The sequence below is a fragment of the Gobio gobio genome, assembly GCF_949357685.1.
Source record: "Gobio gobio genome assembly, chromosome: 17".
Classification (NCBI taxonomy): Eukaryota; Metazoa; Chordata; class Actinopteri; order Cypriniformes; family Gobionidae; genus Gobio; species Gobio gobio.
In genome coordinates this window covers 44,807,705-44,835,536 of record NC_137110.1, presented here as the reverse complement: position 1 = coordinate 44,835,536, position 27,832 = coordinate 44,807,705, and the positions used below count along the sequence as shown (strand labels likewise).

At 38.1% G+C, this 27,832-nt stretch overlaps 1 protein-coding gene across 4 annotated transcripts in view; it reads right to left on the bottom strand.

Annotated features, from left to right (window-relative positions):
* The window catches only part of tlk1b (tousled-like kinase 1b), a 32,193-nt gene extending 5,232 nt beyond the window's left edge, over positions 1–26,961 (bottom strand). The window contains exons 1-18 of one of the 4 annotated variants that reach the window (XM_079841787.1): positions 26,622–26,961; positions 17,921–18,039; positions 16,659–16,730; positions 16,501–16,539; positions 13,986–14,061; positions 13,704–13,747; positions 13,383–13,472; positions 13,213–13,299; positions 11,055–11,147; positions 10,820–10,930; positions 10,594–10,730; positions 7,566–7,751; positions 7,253–7,319; positions 6,453–6,550; positions 4,728–4,809; positions 3,753–3,844; positions 3,589–3,678; positions 3,343–3,512 (exon numbers count right to left, since the gene is read on the bottom strand). In XM_079841787.1, the coding sequence (XP_079697913.1) occupies positions 3,343–3,512; positions 3,589–3,678; positions 3,753–3,844; positions 4,728–4,809; positions 6,453–6,550; positions 7,253–7,319; positions 7,566–7,751; positions 10,594–10,730; positions 10,820–10,930; positions 11,055–11,147; positions 13,213–13,299; positions 13,383–13,472; positions 13,704–13,747; positions 13,986–14,061; positions 16,501–16,539; positions 16,659–16,730; positions 17,921–18,039; positions 26,622–26,757 (1,789 nt within the window). In that variant the 5' untranslated portion in view covers positions 26,758–26,961. The remainder of the gene's footprint in view (positions 1–3,342; positions 3,513–3,588; positions 3,679–3,752; positions 3,845–4,727; positions 4,810–6,452; positions 6,551–7,252; positions 7,320–7,565; positions 7,752–10,593; positions 10,731–10,819; positions 10,931–11,054; positions 11,148–13,212; positions 13,300–13,382; positions 13,473–13,703; positions 13,748–13,985; positions 14,062–16,500; positions 16,540–16,658; positions 16,731–17,920; positions 18,040–26,621) is intronic. The other 3 variants (XM_079841788.1, XM_079841789.1, XM_079841790.1) reach the window with 3 other exon arrangements.
* Positions 26,962–27,832: the final 871 nt, after the last annotated feature.

Here is a 27,832-nt window from a genome sequence, read left to right as displayed (position 1 = left end):
ACATTATGTAAGAGTCGGTTTTGGTGCAAAGACAAAAGCTGAGATACACACCTCAGTAATTGAACAATAAAAGTCACTAATCTTGAGGAAAAGATCTCACAGAAACTGTGACAACACCCTGACAAACATTCCTCCCCCCTCCCCATTTTGCCCTCTCCTTGTCCTGGTTTCAAGTCACCAAATGCAGATATATCAGTGATGATGTATTTTGTAAATCTATTGTTTTATCCTTTTCATGTTTGATGTCTTTTTAAAGGTCTCAGTGCGAATGGTAAAATGGTCTCAGTTTCACTGCAGTCACTGGTAGTATTAGAAAGATTGGAAAACTAATGAGAATTCAGTTCTCCTTTGAGTAGTCTCTTCAAAGATATCTGATCCACTCCCCCAAAACCAGGTGGGGGTGTTGCAAATATTTACAGCCCTTTTGTTCTAGTTGGAGTATTTAAGGCTGGATGTTCTAACTCTCTGGGGGAATATTCTGTAGTCAGACCCCCTGTGCCGTGCAAACTGCATGTAGATGTGCCAGACATTATGACTCTTTTAAATTATTTTCATATTGCTTTGCAATTGTGTTTTATGTTTTTACGCTGATCAGTTGTGTACCATGGATTCTTGTTTACGTATTTACTTTTCCTGTCTGGCCAAAATAAATGTTAACCTTGATTTCTCTTGTATGGTTCCGAAATCATAATTCTAGTATGGATCGATGTAGAGTCCTTTATTACCGCAAAATCTAGGGTTATGATAGATCAAACCGATGACGCCACGACTGAAGCATGGAGCGCAGCGTGCGCGATATTCCGATTTCTGACTATCGCTGGGTTAGCAAGTTGTAGTCCGTAGATATTACTAAAATTACACTTTTTGTTGAGTGAGCATGTGCAACCACTTAAAGGTAAAATATTCACCCTACATCCTCTGACTAATCACAGAAGTAACCGTTTTGTGCCCGTGAGCACGCGAACCGGACGCGTCTGTCTCACTGCGATTTAGGGTCTCTCGATGAACGAATATAAAAACTAGGAAGATACAAAGAAAATCAACGATCTAAATTAAATCGCAACTAATCCTAAAATCAGCTGATAAACTCTAAATGTAGCACACTTTATGGAGTCACTTAGAATTGGAGTCAGATAAAATTATTAATGGAGTCAGATTTAAAATGAGATATCAATAAATTAGGAGAACTTCACCGAAAGGCTGAAAAGGCTTACACGCAGAATTCCTTCAACCAGCCGCTGGATGTCGTCATTGAGCTAGCGGGTGGAGCTTACAAATTACATTTATTTGAATGCATTAATGAGAGAGTGATAGATTGTGTGTGTGAATTAGTCATACAGTCTCTATTAATTATGAATCTGTGGTTTGTTATTTACTTCAAAAGGTATTAAAATCTATGCTATAACGGTTGAGTTTCTAAGCTACTTTGGTGATAAATCGCAGGGCAGCAATTGACAATGAGTTTCTGCGCGCGATCTTCACGTGATGTGCGAGCTACTGTATGAGTGTTCGTGTGTAACAATATATCAGGCATTAGTTCAACATAATACACATCTGATGGTCTAAAATCGCTTCAATGTTCAAACTGCCAGGCCTTAAAACGCATACAAGTGACAAAGCTTTGTGAGGACGCAAGTGAAAGTGATCTGGCTTCAGGGCGCGCGAGTTGAGCTCATGAGCACTGAACGGAGAAGTTTTCCATATTGTTGTTCTTGAATAGTGTACAATCGCTTTAATGTTCAAACTGGCAAGCCTTTAAACGCATTTAATTGACAAACTTCATGAGGACGCAAGTGAAAGTGATCTAGCTGTGGGTCTTGCACGCGCCGTCTGTGTGTGAGTATCAGCGCATATAAGAACGGCGATTAACTTGCGTGTATAAACTGTGTAAAGCATGCAAATACTAAGTAATTCTGAGCATCTATAAACAAAGATAACTGCTCCTGCATGGCTGCATCTTTCCGTGTGCCTGCAAACTGCACTTGATGACGGACAGGGCGGAGTCACGTGACTAAAACCGAAATTACCGGCATGGGAAAATTACGTCGGTTAGAGGTTCTAAATGTCGGTTTCGATTAATTGTCCAGCCCTACTTCTGAGGCAGCGTAACAGTTTAATGATGTACAACTAAATAGAGCTTTGGTGATAACGAAGCAAATATTTAATTACCAAAATAATACTCTCTCACTAGAAATGGAGTGGAATAAGTTGGTCAAAAATGTACATTTACACACAAACTGACCACCAAATGTAACTTTCGTGTGCCATCTTTTAGCTCAAGGATCATGGGATAGAACGGACATCATAGGCAGTGAAGGATACATCTATGCTACCTTCAAAAATCAATCAGATGAGGGGATCTCAGGAGACAGGATGTGACACGATTAGTGGATTCGGACGCGCTTTGTTGTCTTTGTACCACTGTATGATGCCTATGGAGGCAGCGTTTTACAGCTTTTGGATGCAGCCATTTTCTGTAGTAGAGCTCTGTGCGGGATGGATTTTTCAATCCTACTCCCGCCAAAAATATGTCATTTATTTCTACCCGCAAAAGCCTGCAGGAAGAGGTCTACGCAGATTTTTCAGTCCCAGTCTTGTTCCAAAGTTTCCAAACTTGTCCATGCGGTTATTATTAGATAATTATATCTTGTCATTTTTTCTCCCGTTCCCCGCACACATTCACACTGAACCCAAAGATACCGAACCTAAAAGGCACAGGGATATGTTCAAAACCTGATTGGTCTGCTTTTATTACGTATATTTTATGACGGAACCAAATCAATGCTGTGTGCTGGGCTAAATGCGCTTGTTGAATGTGCGTAGCTACTTATGATGGTATTCAGAGCAGCTGAGAACTCGTGAAGAGCTTATAAAATGTGTAAAGGAGTCAAAACAGCGGCAGGAATCTCTCCATCACACACACAAGCGAAGATCTGCTGCGAGGAGATGTGGCCCTGACGCCTGTACTGAACTTTGATGGGCAACATCACGACTACGACGAGAAAAACAGGTATGCTTGAGAATTCTGTTCTTTTTAGGGTTGCATCTTGTGACATCATGTCCTGTTTTTGGTTTGTTAACATGTCTTTGGTCCGTGTTGCTTTCATATTTTGTTCGAACCGCACCAGAGTTTGTTTGGTGACCACCAGGGTTCAGATGGCAGCGTTCACACACTAATAGAGCAATCAGACCAGGGCTCATTTTAATCGAACCAAACGTGCCAAGTGCGAACACACCATCAGTACCTTTCCTCCCGCAATTCAAAAACACTGTTGTCCGTGCCTCAACTCCGTAGTCAGACTGCACAGGTACATTTTGCGATACGATGCGTGTTGCATTCACCTGGTTTCAGGTCGTAGTGGATGATGGGCGGTTTGATCTCATTGAGGTATCGGAGGGCGTTGACTATTTGCATGACGATGGAGCGAGCCTCTTTCTCAGACATCAGTTTGTGTTGCTTCAGATAGAAATCAAGATCGTTCCCCTCGCAGAACTCGAGAACAGTGCAGAATCTAGAACAAAAACACGTCAAGTCAACATTTGCAACAACAGAAAATCCACAAAACAGACTGTTTGGAAAATGCTTACGTGTCAGTGTCCAGAGAAAAGTAGTCGTAAAGTTTGACTATTCTGGGATGGTCCAGTTGCTTGTGGATTCTGTATTCTCTACAGGCATGTCTGGAGTGGACAAAACAAATGAGCGTGAAAAACTTGGAAGAGAGAGAAAGGGAAAAAAAAGGTGGGCAACATACTTGTGGTAGTTCTCTTTCTTCTCTTCTCTCCAGTTCTTGTTGAGCTGGTGGATCTTCACAGCAGCATATCGCTGCTCAAACAGGTCAAATGCCTTCACACAACATAAAACAGGGTTAATAAAGCAAAAAAGACCCACATTTTCACAACACGTATTAAACAAGGGGGGCTCTGTGCTGCCTGTGAATATTTTCTAGTGATTGGGTGTTTCATGCCACAGCTGTAACCATATGTTTTATATTAACTTTAAAATAGACTAAAAATATTTTTTTATAAAATAATATTCTCATATAATATTGCATTTGCTGTTTGCATTAAGCACGTGTAGTTTTACTTTATCAGTATTCAATTATCAGTTTGTCCCTTAAAAACACATTTCTGGTATTACGGAGAATAGTTCACATAATATGAATGCTATCATAAAGGGGAAAATGTCTGCATGTTTAATGCTATAACTTGCTCTAAAACTTGTTCAAAGTCTTTTTCTACAGGTTTCTCAATGAAATATGTCAGATTACAGAAGTAAATCGGGTTGTGAAAATGGTTTGTTGACTACACAATTTTTAGTGCACATTGTTATTCGTTAAAGAAGTCTCTTATGCTCACCAAGGCTACATTTATTTTTATTTTTAAAAAGCAGTAATATTGATTATCCTTCAGAAATAATTCTAATATGCTGATTTTCTGCTCAAGAAACATTTCTGATTATTATCAATGTTGAAAACAGTTGTGCAGCTTCATATTTTTGTGGAAACCTTGATACATTTTTTTACAGGATTCTTTGATGAATAGAAAGTTCAATAGAACAGCATTTCTTTGAAACATAAATCAATCAATTTAATGCATCCTTGCTGAATAAAAGTATTAATTTCTAAAAAAAAATAAAAAGAAAAGAAAAAAAAACTTACTGAGCCAGAAAAAAAAACCCAAACTGCATGAAGTGTGTGAGTGCATCTACTAATAAAAAAGTGAAATACCTTATAAACTTCACTGAAACCTCCTCTTCCCAGCAAGTGCAACAGAAGATACCTTTCATTAAGGGTTGGATGGTCTTTAAACCTACAAACACACCAGGCATATTCACAACTTAAAAGATATTTTGATTGATTAAGAGTGTGATTATTTCTTTTCAGAAGCACATGTTGGAACAAACAATTGTTGCAAAGAAAACTAAAAGAGGAAAATGGCACTAAAGTATAGTTGCAAATAAAAAAAAATGTCAAGGTATGTTTTACAATGACTTTCTTCGCTGAATGCCATTTTAAACATTTCCCAGGGTAACCATAGTTTTTTAGGACTATGTCTGCAGTCTGTCTTTAAACTGCATTCTGAAGCTGTGTATGAAAACGTTGACCCAGACTTTTTAATCCAGCACACTCTCAAAAGTTGATCGCTGATTATTGTGTAGAGCCGATAGAAAGAATACATGCAAAAACTGACCACGGCAGAGTGTGGCTGTGATGCAGCGCCCCATTTACATATATTTAAGCAAACTCTGCAGTTTTTCTCTGCTCTTTCAATTAGGGCTGAACGTTATATCGTTATCGTATCTATATCTAGATATGAACTTTCAAGATATTACTATCGAAAAAAGCAACGATATAGACGATATAGATTTCCCCTCTCCACGCTCGCCCTGCATACAACTCTGGCAGTCACAACAAACATCAGTTTTACGAGTGCCCTTGAATGCACCGCTAAAGCTAGCGCGCACACACTACCAGAGACGTAGGAACTATATTGTGAGAGGGGGGGGCAGCGTTTCCATGGTGACGCGTCATTGCTTGTCACGTGACACCGCAGCAGCAACAGCGCTGAATGAATGATGATCTGCTTGTGTCATTTTTTTCCTTTTTTTATTCAGAATATTCACAAATGTGTTAGCTATGGCATGAAATATCTGATATTCCGATTGTCATATACATGCAAGTGGAAGTATATTGTTGTTTAAACACCTTTATAACGGTCGCGTTAGTTGAGCTGTATGCGCGATGGGCGCCGCCGTGTTAGTTTGTGCCGCAGACACAGTTCAGAGAATCGGATCTGTTGGATTTACAACCTCTATGTTTACAACACGTGAATTCATCCACTTCTCCCGAAATACTTAAAAGTAAGTGGCTGGTGAACTGGGAATAGAATAGAGTAAACATTGAAGTTACTTACACAATGTGTATCTGATATGAATAAAACGTGTCGAATTATAATGGAAAGGATTATTATTACCTCTTCCATAGACATCAGTGTGTATTTTACAAACTCTAAATGTATTGTTTTTTTAGTACTTATGTGAATGTATATGTTTGAAACCTAAAATAAACAGTATGTGGTTGAAAACACTGAAAAGTTGTGATATATGACTGCTCTGAGCGCGCCTGTCTCTGGCTAAATTCAACATTTGATCATGTGATGCACTTGATCATACGCTCCAGGGACCAGCCTAGACTGATTACACCTGTGTGATTGTACGTGCGAAAGGCTTAAAAACAATACATTTTCTGACACAAATTTTTGAAATGTAGGCTTAAATCAAACATTTTAATTCAGATTCTGGTTTTCAACGAACACAGTCATATCGTATTGTATCGATATCGAGATATCTGGCATGAAAATCGAGATATGAAATTGTCCATATCGTTCAGCCCTTCTTTCAATTCCCCATAGATTTCATAAATTATTATATATAATAAGTGGGCGGGACATACTGAGAACTGTCTTCATTGTTGATTCTTTTAAGTTCTCGAATGTGCAGATTCCTCACGCGCTCCAACCGTTCCAGCTCCGCCTGGATCTCTGCCTCCTCCTGAACACACACGTTGGGTTCTCATGTGTTATGGGGACTTTCCATTGTCATAATGATTTTTATACTGTACAAACTGTATACTGTACACGAACTAAGTCAGTAGTGAAATTTAAAAAATGTGATGCTTTGAGCGCTGTTGAGTGGAATTGTAAATACCTCTGATTGCCCATCGTGTTCACGTGCTCATCTGCATATATGTCTGTGATTGGCTACAATGATCAACGCACGGGAGTATTTAAAAGCACAAAAGATCAGGCGTCTGCTGATAGACGCCTGCTTTCAAACGATTGGAGAAGAGCGTCATTGATGTGTATTTACAACATGTTTTTGAAGCGCTGATTATTGTAGCCAATCACAGACATATTTGATGAGCACAATGAGGTGTTTATGATTCCACTCAACAGCGCTCAAAGCTTCACATTTTAAAATTTCAGTACCGACTCTGTGCCGAATTACACAGACACGCACCCACGGCGCACACACACACACACACACAAGCACATACTAGCATACTGGTGTATGTAAGGCAGATGCCACTTTAAGGACAAAAAGACAGGTTAAACAGCATTTCTACAAGACTGCATTTGCATGAAGCACAAGCGCTACATCTCACTGCGTTTTAACCATCTTCTTCTGATGCTCATGAGAGTGAGTGAGTGTGTGTGTGTGTGTGTGTGTGTATTATGTTTATAAAAGGCAAACCTTTTTGAGATGACCCAATCTCAGTTTGAAGATTTCTTCCTGCTCATGATACTCTGCCACAGTCAATCTGCATATTCAATACAGAAGCATTTCAATAACAGAGCCATTTTGAAGACATTGCATTTTTTTTTTTAATTGCAGCCTTCTATAAATCATACATGCTTGTATAATGATCTTAAAATGATAAATTGTGCAGCCCTGGTCGAGAACAATCCTAATTATCTCATTTGAATAACATCAGAAGTCAACGGGAAGCCTCCGTTTAGAAGGGAAGAAACGAGTATGTTTGTGCTTGTGTGTGTTAATATCTCACAGTGTAGGCAGGCTGGGTTTGAGGAAGGGGTCATTGTCAGCTCCATTGACGGCTTTGGTCTTTCTCTGTTTGGACTCATTGGGGGTCGGGCTCTGGGAGGAGGGTGTGCTGGGAGGTTTGCGCTTTGCTAGAAGTTTCCGCTGCCTCTCAATCTCTTCCCTCTGCTGGTTTATCCACTCCTGCTGCCTTTTAAAACAGAAATAGCGATACATCAAAAACCCCATAAAAAAAAATTACATGGAAATGCAATACAGAAAAGACTTGCCCTGTTGGATTATTTACAATGGCAGATATTTTAATCCAAAGTAATGTACAATGCATTAACACCAATGCTTGTACAAAAATTCTATATTTAATGTATTAAATTCCACCAATATCCCATCTGGATTTCATTTATAGAATTATTTACAGACTTATTATAATGTCAAATTCTGTAAATTAGGGTTAGGGATGAGGTCAGTGCATTAACTTCATTCGTCTAGTCTCAGCCTCAGATGTCGCACCCACAGACCATTGGCTGAACATCTGATGCATAAAGCTGTTCACAACACTAACAACACAGTGATTTATTGGCAACAGAATGTAGGTGTGTCCAGCAATGCAACAAATTGAGATATGATTAACTAAATGCAAATGAAGAGCAACTTTCGGGGCAAGTCAGTGGAGTGCATGTGACCTGTCACTACATCCTGTAGTAGAACGTCAGTGGCGGAGAGGTTCATTATAGCAGTCAGCAACTTCCCTATAATTGATGATACGTGTCTGCACATACAGTGGTACTCGCCATGTTCACTCCGAACCTGAATGGTTTCATGAACTGAGGACATGCAGCAACAAAGTAGTGGCAGTGTGAACGCAGCTTAAAGGGATAGTTCACCCAAAAAATGAAAATTGTGTCATTTACTCACCCTCAAGCTGTTCCAAACCTGTATGACTTTCTGTCTTCTGCTGAACACAAAAGATGATATTTGAAAGATTATGGTTAACCAAACAGTTGATGGACCCCATTGACTAAAAAATACTATGGAAGTCAATGGGGTCCATAAACCGTTTTGTTTCCAACATTGTTCAAAAATATCTTCTTTTGTGTTCGGCAGAAAGAAACTCATACAGGCTTGGAACAACTTGAGGGTGAGTAAATGACGACATGACTAAGACACACAAAATGGGAAATGATTTTGAGGTCGTCATCTGATCTAATGCGGTTGAATTCTACAGAATTTCTTAGAGACATGTGCTGCATTATTTAATAGTCTGCCTAGAAACAAAGCCATTGTGACACCAAACCAGAGATGTCCAAACCACCTCATGGAAGAAATAAATCCATTTTGTTTACAATGAGTGCCAATCAGGATGAACTAAACGCTAGATTTTCAAAACTGGGTTGTTCACGGCATAGATTCTTTAAAAGTCCAAAGTCTAAGAGTTGTACATGCTTGTCTGTTATTGTAGGGACATTGACGCTACATTTTTATGCTCCTTAACATGATGCTAAACTAACTGTGATTGGCTGATTTTCATGTCAGTCAGTTCAGTGTTTCCCACACATAGACTAATTTGTGGCGGTGCGCCACAGAATCAACACCGGCCGCCACATATTGCGCGTCGTTGTTCTTTTTAAAAAAAAATTGTTTTACGTTATTTAAAACGCATATTCGTTCAGCTGCATCTCCTTTCCCTGCTTTCTCTCTGTCACTCACGCGCGTCTCTTGCTCTCAAATGGCCAAACCTGCTTTTGATATGAAACAAAGTCTAAGCTTTAAAATTTTTAATACGAAATTCAAACAATAAATAGCATTTTGGCGCTAATGTGGCAGTTAAAGCAGAGGCGTTGAAAAACAGAGCTGCGACATGCTCTCATCTCCCGGCGGCGCGAGCGGTCACATGGTTCACGGAGCGCTCAATAGTTCCACACAAACCCGCGCTGTCAATGCATTTGAATGGATAGACGATAGTTTCACTATACAGGTATTTGCAGCAATTTCTGGTAAACAGTACAGTTTAGAGTGCATAAGTGCATTGATTATTACGTCAACCATTTACAGTATTATTTTATTATGGAGAGTGATGGAGATGCAACATTGTTTTTCTTGTATTTAGCCCTCAGGTATTCCTTACGAATTGGTCACACTCATACTCATTGGTGGTCAAATGTGACCATACACCTTCAATTTAAATACATTTTCTATATTTTAGTTTAATAATATTTATTGAATATTTTGAGGAGATCTTTTGGTACTAAATAGGCCTACTATTTGTGCAATAATTATGGTCAATTAATGACCATTTTTCTTATTTATATTACAATTAGTGTAATTAAGGTTATAATAGAAAATTCCAATGCAAAGAGGCAAATTACAGTCATTTTGTGGCTGGAAAAATAATGACTTTAATTTGTAATGCCATGGTTTACCAACTATAGGTGCTTGTATGGCTCTTTAATAAATATACATGTATCTAGTTGCTCAAAAAAGTATTGCAGATCATAACTGCTTACTTACTTTTAGGTTTTGCATTTGAATACATATTTAGACATTCTTTAAATGTGAAATTTTAAAACGTTAATAACTTACATCCTAACATTTTTTAATGATACTTATATAAGCACACACACAAGTGAATATTAATGAATGGTAGCAAATATAATTTAACCCAAGAAAAGTTTAAAATAGTGTTAAAAAGGCAAACTTATTTTTCCCTATATGTACAGTAGGCTATATACATATGTATTGAATCAAGAACAAAATCCATATTTTTGCCAATCACCAACCCCCCACCTGCCACCACAAATTGGTTTCTAATCGGTGGGAAGCACTGCAGTTGGCCTCTTTAGCCAATGAAAGCTGCAGAGTCTAGTCCTTCTACCGTCAGTTTGAAGGTCTGGTTACACAAGACTACATTGCATCAAACTAAACAGCAGCACATTGGCGTCCTGGTCAAGTACTGAATGATGACGGTACATTTCTGCACTTTTTCAGTCCCAGGCAAAGCCACACAATTTTAGTGTGCGTCCATGTGCGACTCTTACTTGACCAGGTTCTGGAAAGCATATCCATCCGTCCACTGTTCTGAGTAGGACGCTCCGTGCCGGACTGTGGTGAAGTGCCCCAGACGCAGCCGGTCCTGCATGCTCTTCTCACGGCAGGACTGCTTCTCTTGAGTGCTCTAGGAAGACGAGAACATGCTCAAGAGTCACTCAACTACCCCTGACACATTAGAAATAAGCAGCTGTGAGCATATCAAACGCAGCTCACCTTTTCAATGAGGAGTTTTTTACTCATCGTAGTGCATTTGTTCAGACGCTCCTTGAAACGTTCCAGCAGCTTCTGTTGCTCATCTATCTGTCTGCGGAGGTCACAGTTCGCCTGGGCAGAAAATATCAAAACCACTCAATTTCTGAACTCAAATGGCACTTCTACATAAAGTATACAAAATAAAATAAAAATCAAGGACAGGCGACAGTCATATGCTCGTCTGTTTGTTACTCACCCTGAGTAGATCATCTATTCTGCCCTCTTTCTTCTCAAGGTCAAGATTCTTATTGCTCTCAAGTGCAGCCAGTTTCAACAGTGTCAAATCCGTCTGAGAGCAGAGAAGGAAAGAGAAAGAGTTAAAGGACGTGAGTAACAACAGAGATTGAGAGAGAATATACCATCCATGTCAGCATGTGTTAACACAGCAAACTGTGCATCAAACAGTGCAAGCGAGCTTGTTTAATCGCATCAGAGCATGTAGTACACGCATTTAACTGCATCAGAGTGTGTGTAGTAGGGATGTCACAAGTACCGGTAATTTGGTACTGAAATTTAAAAAATGCGACGATACCAGCAGTAGTGGTAGTACCGACTCTTGAGTATATTCGGTACCCGCAGTTGCGTTCAGTTGCTTCCGTGTTTATCTAAGCGCAGGGCTCCAGACTGTAGCCGAATATATACACTAGTGTATGTGAATATTAAACAGCAAAATACTATTTAAATATTACTCCTGCATGTTCTGCGTCTCTGTGTGAATGACGGGCGCAGATGGCGCACACACACACACACACACACACACACGCTCGCTGTCTTTGTAGTCTCAGCCGTGTGTCACTATATGAGGACACGAACGCGTAAACCGTCACTTCATGAGAATTTACCGTTTCATTTGAGAAAACGGTCATATCATGAAATGAACACAGACACTGAAAGGTCTTCACGGAAACCCATCAAAATAAAAGTTTGGTTTAACGTGAAGAAATTGACAGAATATTATAGGCTACTGTTGTAGCCTACAGTAGATTTAGCTACGTCTCTATGTAATATTCGTCTCTGCTAATAATTAAAATGCCTAATTGGTTGCTTATTATAAACGATGTTTACTTTTAAACAGCATACAGCCTTCAAATGTTAAAGGGTTAGTTCACCCAAAAATGAAAATTCTGTCATTAATTACTTACCCTCATGTCGTTCGACACCCGTAAGACCTCCATTCATCTTCAGAACACAAATGAAGATATTTTAGTTGAAATCTGATGGCTCTGAAAGGCCTCCATTGGCACAATGCACGGTTCACTCTCAAGACCCTTAAAATGTACTAAAGACGTCGTTACAAAGTCCATCTCACTACAGTGGTTCTACAATAACTTTATAATAACTTCGAAGCGTTATGAATCAGTGAGTCGAATGAGCAGTTTGGATCGCCAAATTTCAGCAGTTCGGCGGTTTGACACGCAATCCGAATCATGATTCGACTCACTGATTCATAACGCTTCTAAGCTTCATGATGCCGTGTTTTGAAATCGTCATCACTATACAAGTCGTTATTTAGGGGTTTTTTGCGCACAAAAACTATTCTCGCCGATTCATAAAGTTATTGTAGAACCACTGTAGTGAGATGGACTTTGTAACGACGTCTTTAGTACATTTTAAGGGTCTTGAGAGTGAACCGTGCATTGTGCCAATGGAGGCCTTTCAGAGCCATCAGATTTCAACTAAAATATCTTCATTTGTGTTCCGAAGACGAACGGAGGTCTGACGGGTGTCGAACGACATGAGGGTAAGTAATTAATGACAGAATTTTCATTTTTGGGTGAACTAACCCTTTAATGTATTATTTACTTATAATGATTATCATCATAAATAATAAACATTTTGCTGTGGTACCGAAATTGGTACAGAGTACCGTCAATTTTTTAAGGTATTGGTACCGACTACTGGAATTTTGGTATCGTGACATCCCTAGAGTGTAGTATTTGGAGTATGTGCAGTGCACGTTTAATATTGTAAGTGTGTGTGCAGTGCATATTTAACAGTGTCAGCATGCAGTGACAGTACGTGCAGTGCGCGTCAGATCACACGGTGCACATTAAACAGTGTCAGTATTCAGTGCACATGTACAACAGTGTCAAGTTGACCTTCTTTAACCGTGCTAGTGTTTGCAGTGCGTTCATTTCACTGCATCAGCGCATGCTGTGCTTTAACAATGGCAGTTTGCAGTGAATGTTTTGCAGTGTCAGAATGTGCAATGCGCATGTTTATCAGTGCCTCAAAACCGAGTGCAGTACACACACGAGTAGAGCACATCTGTGTGCTGCAGACTGACAAGTTCAACAGAATCAGAGAGAGCAGAGCATTTGATAGTGCACAAGCAATAGTGATGCAAGTATTACCTGGACACTTCTGCTGCTAAGCTGTTTGGAATTCATCATGTGATCCATGAAACACAGGCTGGTGGGTGAGGAGCTGTTCTGTCGGATCTGAAGAGTGAAAAACAGCAACATTAATAAAAATAAAGCATCACTGGCCCCTTGCTAATGTTTAACTCTTCCTCACGACTTACGATAGCCCCGGGTGCGGAGTGAGAGTTCTGTGGTGAACGCAGGACCGGAGGAAGACCCCTGACTGGACTTGATCCGTTTCCTCCCTGGAACTTCAAAAAGGAGATATGCCATGTTTTTTACAGACGTCTTCACAATGTTACCAATGACGTGCTCAAACAATTTCACAACTCTACAAGTCAAAACATCTACTAAAGCGAGCAGCCATTACAAGATGAAAAAGCAGCAGTACTCTGACTAAAAGCTCTCTGACACCTGACTGACATACGGAGACAATACGGAGCTGACTAAACGCAGAGTCATCCACACAAAGCTTTACTCACATCAAAATAATCGCTGATCTTGGGCCCTCGGCCGGAAGACTTTCCTGAGAGAGAGAAAAAAAACTTGGTCAATAGATAAAATCAATTTTCTGTGAGTGCACTGCATTATTTCCATGCTAAAAATTAAATGCTGTATTTCCCAACAAACATGAAGCATATGACTCTGATCCTGGATGTTTCCAAAATGCCAGGTCTGTTAACTGAAAAACGTAGTTGTCGTCAAACAAACTATTGCGTTTCATTTAGAATACTACATTCATACACACAGGAAGTTAAAGTTACCTTGACTGGTCTCTGACTGGTTATCAACCTTCCTCTTTCTTCCCCTGGATGACTCGGAGTGCTTCTTCTCTGGAGTCTTGGGAAAACAGGAAAAAGCATTATTTTCAATCAATTCTTACATTCACTAAATCAATACAAATCAATATAAACGCTTTAGGTAAATTCCATCTAAAGCTGAATTCAGGCCTCAAAGGAGTTGTAAAAGGTTCCAAAACATCATTTACCATGTCATTCCAAACCCATTTGACTTTCTTTTTTTTTTAACCCTTGTGCATCCTTATGGACATTCTTGTCTTTTTCAGTTTAGTTTTTTGCCTGTGTTAAAGGAATAGTTCACTTTAAAATGAAAATTACCCCATGATATCCTAGGTGCATATGACTTTCTTCTGTCTCATGAACACAATCGGAGTTATATTAATAAATATCCTGATGCTTCCAGGCTTTATAATGGCGGTGAAGAAGTTTTTTTCGGACAAATTCCCATCGATTCGCTTCAGAAGGCCTTTATTAACCCCCAGAGCCGTGTGGAGTACATTTATGATGGATGGATGCACTTTTTTGAGCTTCAAACTCAACAGACCCCCATCACTGCCATTATAAAGCTTGGAAGCATCAGGATATATTTATTAATATAACTCTGTTATATTAATATAACTCCGTTATAATGTTCATCAGAAAGTCATATACACCTAGGGTGGCTTGAGGATGAGTAAATCATGGGCTAATTTTCATTTTAAAGTGAACTACTCCTTTAATACTCCCACAGGTGTATATTTTTAATGGGTTTTTACTATTTAACCCCCATTTTACTTTAATACATCTATTTTACACTAGGTACACAAAATAGTTTCACTCAGGACCTTAAGGACAAAAATGTCCCCATTGAAACCCATTTAAAACTGCAATTTTTAATCCCAGGACCATTTAACTATAAAACGATGCAGTCTTTGTTCATAGGCTTTCATTCTGTTGGCAAGGCTTCAAAATTAAAACATTTTACCAAATGGTGCCATTTTCTCAGGTTTAGTTTCTGCTTCTGCATATTATAGAGCCAATTGGATATATTATGCAGCTGTAATTGTGTGGGTGTGTTGGAATGGATGTCAGAGTATGGTTTGTATGCGTGTAATAAGAAAGTGTGTGCGTGTGTGTAATATTTGAGAGAAAAACTCTACTGTACTGTGTAAACCAGTGGGGAAAATTTGACACTGTGCCCATACAAAATCTTACTGAAAGCTCATTTTTTTTGAGATTTCAACCTCAAATTTGGAACAACTTATTTAGATTTATGGCTTTGATATATTTTATATAAAATTATGTTCATAAATCATTTTCAAAAACTTAAACCTATAACTTGTTTCACTTTTTAAACTTTAAACAATTGTTTTTTTAATTCAGCAATAATCTTCCAAGGGTCTTCTTTAAATTGAGACCAAACTTAAGTCTATGCTCCCATGCTTCAAATTTTTATGACAGCTTTTGAACATGGACATTTTTGTCCTCTATGGACCCATGCATAACTTTTTTTAATTGACACACAAGGGTTAATATCCTGCCCTTTACAATTAAACAAAAGTGAATATAGACAGGTGCTGTCAAGCTCCAAGCTCAAACAATCAGGGAATACAATGCATGCAATAGCACTGCAGGAGGAAGGAACTCAAAAATAAGCTGTTATTCATTGAAAATCTTCTCTCACCTGCAGCTTTCAAGTTATGACACGTCAAGTTTGACATCTAATGGTGTGTGCACACCAAAGGGAAGCGAATATTCGCATCACGTTTCTCGCGGGATAACTTGTTTTTCATGATGAAAACGTCGCACAACGAGGAGTGTTTTCACGCACATCAACAAAAACATTTCTCTCTGCCATTTTTTCCGTCAATCAAACATGTTGAAGATACAACTATTGCTGCTCAGTACCTGTTGTGGAAGTCCCAAATACGCCGGAAAGCCAAATGCCGATGTATCCGTGTTCATGGCACCATCCAGAGGTGCACACAACTCTGAGAATTTCACCGTCTTCTCCAGGAACTGCGCCTGGATGACAGCCGCTTCCAGCACTACTTTAGGATGACGGGTGCCCAGTTTGATAACCTGTCAAACCGGACGTGTCAATAAGCTCTTCACTGATTGGTTTGCGAGACAACACGGCATGAATATTTTCCACGCAAGTTAAAAAATTTCAATATGCGATTGAGGCGAATATCCCGCATTCGTGTCGCCCACTTTGCGTCATTCGCGCCACCCGGTGCAAATCCGCATCTTTGCATTGACTTTGTATGCAATCTACTCAAATAATTACATTTGTGTTTGGCGTGCACACACCATTAGACATAATCACATAACTGTATGGCTTCGGACACCTTGAAATATATTGCATGAGTTGTATTAACCCGTTTTATTGTGATTATTGGCCACCCAGGGACTGAGTCCCCATTCAATTTGTGGTCAATTATTTGGTATTACTTTAAAATGTGTTTTTATAGCACAGAGTAAGAATTGTCAAACTCACTGAATATGCAGGTGATCCTCCTTTCTTTATGTCAGAGTTCTTTATGGGGATGAAAAAAGTACTTTATATTAATTGAACAGATCTGTTTCAACAGTTTGTTCATGTGTTTAAAAAGCTCAAATGTCGCATTTTTGAGTATAGATGTCCATGATGTTCACCTCAGATTCCTTGTCGCTAGATGACCCCAGGCTGCCAAAACTGTGACTAGAACATTCGTTATTGTTCAAACCCTAAAAGAAGATCAAAAACAATATAAAGCAGGTTTAGTACAGGCCATGACCATGACAGAGCTCAAACATTTACAAAATATTCACACTGATTTCATTGGTGAAATAAAGTTTAAAGGGTCCTTTTATGCTTTTTTACACAGTCAACTTTCTTTAGTGTGTAATGCTGTTTGACCATGAAAAAGGTCTGCAAAGTTAGAAAGCACATAGTAGTCTTGAGTTCTCTTCTGGGAACGAACAATATTCCTCATTTAAATAATTCCTGCCCAAGGCATACGCAGGTGATGCCCGAGTTGCGTTAGTAGTGTGTTGAAACACGCGCTTATGGTAAGGGGGGCGTGACATTTCCCAAACATGCTTGAAGAGGTTGACCAATCACAACACACAGATCCAGCCGACAATCAGAGCACATTGTGCTTTTAGGAAGTACAGGCTTTATAGGAGACAGGAACTAAACGTTTCCCAAAGCCAACTGTAGTTGCAAGTTCTGTGGAATTCAATGGAATAATAGTTGGCTGACGATGCTTTTGGGAAACGCACCCCAGAGCGTTACAGACAGACTGGGAAGAGAGGTGCTGAGACAATGTCAAATATGTGAAAAATATGTTTTTTGAACATTCAAGCATGAAAAACCTATTCTAGTAGAGCCCAAAGACAAAATCAAGACTTTGTAAAAAAGACATTATGACTATAGTTTCATTCCAATAGTTTGTCTTGGGTTCTTGCCAGTATGCAAGTGTTATGAAATATGGTTAATAGAGCCTTTGATTTAAACTTCAACAGCTAAAACAGTGATCGACTTTCGTTGATTCAATGATTCAGTATTAAGTCCATGCATGGGATGTTTCAATCATTCACAAAAACAAATGTAATCTATGTTGGTAAATGTTGCTTTTTATTACTATCTATTGTTGAATTGATGCACATAAAATGAGCTGATTCTTATTTCATGCAGTGAAACACTAAAATGAATTAAGTGTGGAAAACATTTCAAATAAATGTATATTTTATTACACATTAAACATTTTAATCATGATGCTTTTTCGGTTAAAAACAAAACCCATTTTGCCATTTCAAAGATGATCAACATATCAATAATAAATCTAACTTATATTAAAATTGCTTAAAATATAAATAATAATTGATCATTACATGATCATTCACATTTGTGTGTTTGCATGCGTGTGCATTACTTTAGGTCCGCCACTCGCGCTCCCTGTGCTTCCTCCTGTGTTTCCACTTACTGCCCCGATGAAACGTGCCTCCAAGAGCTCCTGCCGACGTGGATCCAGAGAATGCAGCTCATCCATTCCTACAAACACAGACAAACATATCAATCTCAACACTTTCACAAACAGGTACACAGGCTTCAGGTTCTGGAGGGGTGTGGTCACGGTGACACATCATACTAGAATCTTAAGAGACCATCAAGTCATTGTTTTCTGATCCTATGCCACCCTAAAAGAGCCAAAAGATCATATTACTGGTTTAAAGGCACACTAAGAACTTTTAGTTCTGTTCGCTTGGTCCAGGAAAAAATTTTAATAAAATGAGTCCTGGTCCGCTTAGCGTTCACATTAGCATTTTAACACCGAACCTAAAGGAATAGGGATATGTTCACAACCTGATTGGTCGGCTTTTATTAAAGTTGTTTTATTATGTGTAGTCTACATATGATAGTATTCTGAGCATCTGAGAACTCGTAAAGAGCTTATAAAATGTGTTATGGAGTCAAAACAGTGGCAGGAATCCCTCCATCGCACACACAAATGAAGATCTGCTGCGAGGAGACGTGGTTCTGACGCTTGTACCGAACTGTGATGGCCAACATCATGACTATGATGAGAAAAAACAGACGTGCTTAAGCATTTTGTCCTTTTAAGGGTCGCATCTTGTGACGTCATGTCCTGTTTTTGGCTTGTTTACTTGTGTTTGGTCCGTGTTGCTTTCATATTTCATTCAAACCACACCAGAGTTTGTTTGGAACCAGACAGAGACCCGTCTTTTCAGCCGTCTCGGTTAGGGCTGCACGATTTGGGGAAAATATCTAGTTGCGATTATTCTGGTTAAAATTGCGATTTAAATTCGATTTTTTTTTTTTTTTTTTTACAAATGAAAAGTGTGTGTATAACATTTTGTGTTTATATATAAAAATGACTAATAATAATTATGATTATTATTATTGCTAAATAAAAATATTTAACAAAATAAGAAATATTACTATTACAATAACATTTTCATTATTAAAAATAGAGTATTTAAGAATAAATATAACATACTATATATACACGTCTACATACATGTCTGCTAAATGACTAAATGTAAATACTACTACTACTACTACTACTACTACTACTACTACTAGTACTAAAAAAACTGCTGGGTTTCCAGTTAATGTGCAGACAGCCTGACTAAAAATCATTAGAAAGGTCTAAGGATTTATCGTAAAATAATTATTATAAATATCTGTGCTTTTTATCTGATATCAATTTCGTAAAGTCTATGTCTTTAATATGAAATATGAGCCTCTTATGCATCCACTGTGGGGAAGAAAACGCCTGTATATTTAAGAAAAACATATGGATTGTCATAAATACTTATCTCTAAATAAATGTATTTCTCATTTGTTACCAAAAAGTTATTCATACTGGAGGCCAGAGGGCGCCCTCGAGCAGAAACTCCATTTGCGTTAGAGAAGTTATCGTTAGTTTTCAGGAAATCCCTAATGTGAAGCTAAGCTAGCGCTACAAGCTGAATAAAGGGAAGATAGAAACGTTTTGACTGATTAAACATGAGGACAATAAACACTGCTGCATCAAGATATGGTGTATTTGAGTTCTTCAAGCCTTCTCAGGTATTTTCATAATAATAAAGCAGTGCTAATTAACATAGACTTTATCACTGCCTATAAAATAAAGTCATAATAGAAGAATAATATCATTCTGTGATAAGAAGCCACGTCAGCTCACAAACACTCGACTGACTATATGAAGTGAGTTAAAGCGTGTTATTAAACAAATTTTGTTGGACAACAGGTTTATGAACACTTCACATTACTAGTTTGTGAAGTTGTTTGACACGTTTTTTCAAATGCATGTTATAAGAGCCGCTCTTCACTAAAACGCTGGGCATTTATTTAATTAAAATCACAGCCTTTGCGCTTTCATAATCACACATAAGCCAAATCGTGATTGCGGTACGATTTCGATTAATCGTGCAGCCCTAGTCTCGGTCCACTAGTTTGGTGGGCACCAGGGTTCGGATGGCAGCGTTCACACTTATTCAAATGAAGTGCACTAACAGAGCAATCGCACCAGGGTTCGTTTTAATTAAACTAAACATGCCAAGTGTCAACACACCCTTATACTTACGAAAAGGTTCACAGCTAAAGAACTCACTCATACCTTGATGTACACTCACATGAGACTTGTATGTGCGTTTATATCTTAAAATTGCTTCACTATGACAAGATGACACACCAAGCTGTGTGCTCCGCATCATCGACACTAGTCGGACCCCATGTGGGTTTTTTGCACAATTGAGTATGTTGAATCAGTGTCCGTTGGCGTCGTCGGTGTGAGAGAGAGAACTCTGATTGGCTGTTCAGTTTAGCGAACAAATCAGTGCACGAGAATAAAAGCGAAAGTGATGAAAGCAAGCAAAGATGGCACAGACAGAAAGCTATTCTAATTTTACGGCATCTTAACTGAGCATTCCAATATGCAAATATTTTCATAAAAACATGAGCACCGTGGAATGAATAGTCGTCCGCGTGATTGATATTCAAAATGGTACGCAAGCACTGTTTTGTTTACGGTTTATATTTCTTTTTTTTTTCGGTTTCCCTTTTTGAAATGACGAATATAGACTATTGATACCTCCTGATATACACATATTTACTTACACGCAAACGCAGAACACACGCTAGTTGACAGTCGCTAGTTAATTAAAGTAGTTTTTGGCCAAATGCAGCCGACACAAGGAGAAAACACAGTCAGCTTTCGTCGTCGCTGATTCTCTCACGTTGGCTTGGTGTGTCAAGGCTTCAAGACGCCCACCATCCTACAAGATCTGACTATGCTCAAGCTTCTTAAAACCAAATATTTAGCTATTTTAATTTTTCACAGCAAACTTCAGCACAACTTCTTCCTGCGGGAGTCAGAATGGCAAACAGGAAGTACTATGAGAGGTTTCCTGTACATTATCAGCTGATGCTGACAGCTTAGCTCCATCTTTCTATTTTGGTCTCAGAAAATTATGACGACAAAATCTACCATTTTACAGAAAAGAATTAAATGAAATCCAAGTAAATATAATGAGCATTTCCACATGCCACTGTGGCCTCAATATTACACATCAAATCTGATGATATAGACTATCATGTATACACACACACACACAGTTCAAAGGTTTTGGGTAAGGAAGATTTTTTTTTTTTAAACAAATTAATGCTTTTATTCAGCATGGACACATTAAAGAGACAAAAGACAGAAAAAAGATTTTCATTTAAGTAAAAATTCTGAAAAACATTTATCAGTTTTCACAAGAATATTAAGGAGTACAACTGTTTTTAATATTGATAATAATCATAAATGTTTGAGCAGCAAATCAGCATATTAGAATGATTTCTGAAGGATCATGTGACTGAAGACTGGAGTAATGATGCTGAAAATCACAGGAATACATTCATATATTTTTTTCTTTATTTTTGAGTAAATAAAAGTAGCTTTAGTAAGTAAGATACTTTACATTTAAAAAATATTTCTGATATTTCAAACTATTGAACGGTGTATATTTTGTGGAAACAAAATATTCTTAGTTCTTCTAAGAATTCTGATGGAAAGAGATTAATTCTATTCTGTACCTGTTTTTTTCAGTGAATAATTTAAATGTGGGTCTGTTCCTCACACAAAGTTCTTGTATGACTTCATAAGACCTATTATTGTGCATAAGTTATACATGTTTTCGGAGCTTAATAGTCTACCTTAATTATTTCTGAATTTAAAAAAATATATACATTTTCAATAATTTGTAACTGTGTTCTACAGAAAAATTACAGGATACAGGTGGATCTATTCCTATTGTGAACTATTCCTTATTTTAACACGTTTGACATGATCTGGCACCAGGAGCCCAATGACAGAATACATCACTGATGCCGCAGCCAAAAGGCCCCGATTCTTCAGAAAATGAGAATACAGTATCAGCCGCCGATAAGAAAAACATGAATCATCATTATAAAACCTGTCTAAAAGAATCATCTGGTCTTCAAAGCTCATAACCGTGACTAGACGAAACAACCCAGGTTCACGCGTGTTCTCTAGCCATTATCACCGGTGCACTGGATGCGTCCGACACCACTGCCATGATAAGACTCGTGCCAGAGAGAGCTACAAACCAAAGAGATCCCAAGATGGTGGATGGGTGGAAAATTATGAAGGTCAACAGGGCAGGAAGAGCACAGCTGCCCAGATAAAAGACATAGATGACAAATCAAAATACTAGGAAAGAGTAAACAAACCTAAGGCCACGTCTGGTTTGGCAAATAACCCAAGTAGCGCTTGCTTGGATACATAAAACACAAGAGCCAAACATACACAAGGTGGAGTGGAAAAATGAGTACAAGCAAATGACCAGGAAACAAACAAACCACATCCTACATCCCTGAATTCAGAGCCATTAAGATATCATGAAATATAACATCATAATGATCCACCTGATTATTAAAAAGCATGGTAACACTTTACAATAAGGTTCAGTTTGTTAACATTAGTTAACTACTTAAACTAATCAATGAGAAATATTTATAAAGCATTTATTAAACTTAGTTCATTTTAATTCCAACAGTCTGCTAATATTATTTAAATGGACCCGAGCTGACATGAACTAACAATGAACGGTTGTGTTTTTATTACCTAACTTTAACAAAGATTATATTGTTATATTTCCTGTGGCTATACCATGGTGTATGGTGTGATCTTGTGCATTTTTACAGCTACTTTTATATCTGATGTTGATTTAATTTTAATAGGACACAGCTGTTTAACATGAGAATTCATTTCAGGATTTAAAATAAATGGATGAAACACTAACCACCTGTTTTACATGCTCAAAAAAAATAATTTGACTTAAATTCATCAGTATCAGCTGGCAATACCATTGTGCGATATACACTATTGCTTAAAAGTTTGGGGTTGTAAGATTTTTTTGAATAGTCTCATATGCTCGACACAGGATGCATTTGTTTAATCAAAAACATAGTAAAAACTGTAATACTAAATATTACAATTTAAAATAATGGTTTTCCATTTAAATAATATATTGTAAAACAATGTATTCCTGTGATCAAAGCTGAATTTTCAGCACCATTACTCTTCAGTCTTCAGTGTCATATGATCCTTCATTAGTCATTCTAATATGCTGATTTGCTGCTCAAGAAACATTTTAGATTATCATCAATGTTTACTATTTTTTCAGGAATCTTTTTAACATCATTATACAGTATCAGGGATGGAAATTAGCACCCGCCCCCAGCCAAATGCGGGTGATTTTGTGTTGTGGCGGATAGACTCGCTTTACCTACCGGCCACCGTGGCGGGTAAATAAAAATAGCAAATCCTGCTGTTTCACCTCGACAGCGGACACTTTTAGAGGAGGCAAACCTTCAAAAAAAAAAAAGTGGCGTTACAAATCAAATTCACAATAAGTAGTGGAGAAGTTAATTTGCACGTGGTTGCGTTTTAGCTGCTTTGTTGCCATTGTGGCGGAGTCTAGAGAACATGCGCTGTAAACGTGTGCGGTTTTTTTAAAACTTCGAGCTCGCGTAACGTCCACCGTTTGAACGCAAGAGGATCTCCAGATATAGGGCTGAATATCAAACAGGTATCAATGGGTCTGTCCAGTAACTCGTGATGAACCTCAGGCCAACTGCACACTTTGCAGAGAAGCATTTCAGTTGCTCAGACTGAGACTGACTGACTTAAAGCAGCAGCGCTGACAGACACATCCGTGCTTCCAAAGGTATAGGCCTATTGTTTTTTTAAATGGTTAATATATTTATATAATATTCCATACATTATCAGAGCTTGGCAGACAGAATTATATATTTTTAGACAGGTTAATTTATAGATTATAGCCTAATTAATGTTATGTATCATTTTAATCACACATAATAAATAATCCTGCCATATAAAGTTTGACATTTATTAAAATAATATTTAGATAAAAATGGGACAAATAATTACATAATAATATAGTCATAATTTAAGTAAATTAATAAAAAATTAAACATTTTTGAATTTCAGAATTGTTAAAAAAGTGATTACTGGTTCAGAATGACTGCTTAAAGGGACAGTTCACCCAAAAATGAACATTCTGTCATCATGTACTCACCCGATGTTCCAAACATGTATACATTTCTTTGTTATGTTGAACACATTGGAAGATTACTATGGAAGTAAATGGTGCCCCCAAAGCAGCCTGGGTACAAACTTTCTTAAAAATATCTTTTGTGTTCAGCAGAACAAAGAAACTCATACAGCTTTGGAACATCATGAGGGAGAGTAAATGATGACAGAATGTTTTAGTTTTGGGTGAACTATCCCTTTAAAGTGCACCAAATAGGCTACTAAAGAGTTCTTTACAAATAAATTAAATAATCAAATGTAAAATAATATAAAATGTTATATTTTATATTGTCGTGAATGGGTGTCCCTTGTTTTACCACACTAAAGGTGGCAACCCTAGTGTCGTCAACACGCTTCAGAAGATCCAAAACTAATAGTTTCATTGTTGGGACTAAAAACCTAAAACTGGAAGCCATAAAAGACCACGAATCATCCAAATGCCACATCCATTAATCTGCCCTACTCATTTAATGAAATGTATATCAGTTCATGGTTTGTGTGTGTATAAGAGAGAAAGAGAAAATGTCAGTATTTCATTGAGACTTGAGATTATATAAACTGCTTAAGTATTGTAGAGCTTGTGGTATTAATTTTCACATGCAGTTACACATTGTCGGTTAAAACCAAGAAAGTGGCTGGTAAAAACATTGAGTGGCTGGTAGATTTTGAAATCCACTAGCCACAGTGGCCGGTGGACAAAAAAGTTAATTTCCATCCCTGTACAGTATAGATATCCATAAAACATTAAAACAACATTCCATGATGGTAACGTGTCCATAATACCATTGTACTTTTTGGTTTGACAAGCAGGTAAAAGATTCCACTCTTTCAAATCATTTTTAAAAAGGAAAGGAAAAGCATGCCATTACAGGGCTGAGAACTTATTCTTGGACATGAGAATCTGAGTAATGCATTAACACACATATGATATTACACTCATCAGTGCACATACGCATGTTTACAGCACATATTAACACAAACCAGTCTCCGGTGCACTTGATAATACAATACAATGACAGAAAACACGTACAAGTTCATTAGGTTCTTCAAAACCACATCAAAAACTAAATTATGCACCTGAAAAAGCAGCTAAATTTAAATCCTGTGTATCAGATGGTCTTTTGCTTTCAGGGACAAAACTACAAATCAAGTGCAATAACAAAAAAAACTACAATGACCATATAGGTACAATAACAAAAAAAACTACAATGACCATATAGATGCAACAGCTTTCCAGCACATGCATATTGTTTTGAGCATTCGTTGCATGAATAAGATAAATAAATAATACTCAAATCATACAAATTCATGTTTATTAGTTTACCAAAATCTAAGAAAGCATTTCTGAGCCATTGCATTGCACACAAATAAACTAACACAAAGAACACCAACTAATGTGCATCACGTACTAGATGCGTCTCTCTTGTCTACATACCAGAAAGCATTTTGAGCCTCCAAATGACAAGTTGAAGTAATCAACACTTTCAACCATAAAAACACAAAATCAAGTTTATGCAATAAAATCCAGCAAGTTCTCTGTGCATGGCTGATTTCCTTCTCAAACATTAAACATCAATAATATTTTAGCCATTACATGCATAAGTGCACACACTCAAGAATAAAAACATCAACTCATATAATGTATCATTCTGGCGGTGTCTAGTAAACAGAGAGCAGTTTGGGCATTGCATGCACGAGTGACAAATGCATTCTGTCAACCTTAACAATGTCAACTAATGTTTGTCAGGTAACGTTACTGACAGTGTCTACCAACCTAGACAGCATTTATGAGCCATTGCATGACATGCATAGAGTGCTAAAACAGCAACTCATGTTCATCACATACTGACAGCCTCCTAAAACCGGCGAGTTTCAACCTACCTAATATTTCATAGCCGTTGCATTCCATGCATGGGTGATAAACAGTCTCATGTTTGTCATGCACAGACTGGGTCTCATTTGTAAGCCATTGCATTACATACATAAAAGATAAACATATAACGTTACTTCAAACCTCAAAAACATAATTTACAGCAGACTGGCTGTCTAAAAAAATCTAGCGAGCTAACCTACCTACACACACAAAGACAGCTTTTTTGGGTCATCATAAAAACGCACAAAAATTATCCACCTATGATGTCCAAAAATGCAGTCTAGGAAGACATCTCGCTAGGTTTTGAGCCACGGCCAGTGACCGAGTCCCCTACTAGGTGACCATGGGCATCCTCACGTCAAATGAACCGTGCGATAAACACACAAAGCGACAGGATTCCGTCGCAAACGGTTTAAAACACAACAGCTCATCTCTAGGACTCGATGCTTGTTATAAAAACACAGAGAGTCACAGTCAGCAGACGAGAGATCAGCGGCCTCCGACACGACCGCTTCGATTAAAGGCCAGATTTACTCGAAATAACACGTCAATCTAACACAATCCCGACCGATTTCACATGAACAAACTTTAAATTGACATTCACCCCGGTTTTACCTTCTTTATGCCTCAGAGGAGCGCAGATATCGAGCGGAGAAACTGAGCCCGGGGTCGGAGATCCAGTCGAGAACTGAGAGCAAGATGGCGCTCCGTCCAAACTTCCACTGCTGTTGCTGTTACTTTGGACACTCATGAAGACACTTTCCCCCGCGAAGAGACGCCCGAGCGCATCGCACACATGATCTCCGTCAAATCACACATGTGTGTGTCTAATGCATCGTGCACAAATACTGATAATCAATGCAACGCTGCTCATGTTTTCAGCTCCGCACTGCGCACAGAGATCCTCACTCTCTCTCAGTGTGTGTGTGTGTGTGTGTGTGTGTGTGTAGCCGATGCGTGACGCCAGTTGCAAAGGTTACACACACGTACACGCACACACAATAGTGCAAAACTTCAAATCCATGGTTGATGCTTCGACCCTTCTAGCAAATTCTATTATGGATAAAAAGTATGAGCATAAGTATGATCACTTCATATCAGTGTCCTGATAGTGTTTATGTTTCAACAATGGCCAGACATGAATACTTACCAAATAAATGCATCCATGAACATATTGATTTAAATGCAACATATGATATTGAGTGGACTTATTATATTATTTTGTCTTATAAGAGACCACAGAGAAACAGGAAATGAGCACAGCTGTGAGCGATCAGTTATTGTCCAATTATAATTCAGAAATATTTGATGATATTAACCTTATATTTTAAGATAACAATCAGGGCTTTCTATAATTGAAAACAAAATACAAGAATATAATATAGTAATATTTAAATTATAATAAAAAATGTACAAGCTTATTCACACAAGAGGTACATTCAGTATGTGTTCATTAAAACTACTGCAATGTAAAGTGTGCGTTTTGTATTTAGTGGATGAAACTAAATATGTGTGTGTGTGTGTGTGTGTGTGTGTGTGTGTGTGTGTGTGTGTGTGTGTGTGTGTGTGTGTGTGTGTGTGTGTGTGTGTGTGTGTGTGTGTGTGTGTGTGTGTGTGTGTGTGTGTGTGTGTGTGTGTGTGTGTGTACGCTTGTACAACTATCTCTGTGAGAACCGTTTTGAGTTTTGGACAAAGTGAGGACAAAGAGAGTAAAGTGAGGACATTTTGGCCGGCCCTTACTTTCTGAGAGTCCTTTAAAGACCTGTTTGAGGGTCAAGACTTGGTTTTAGGGATAAGGTTATAATTAGGTTAAGGGGTTTAGGGTT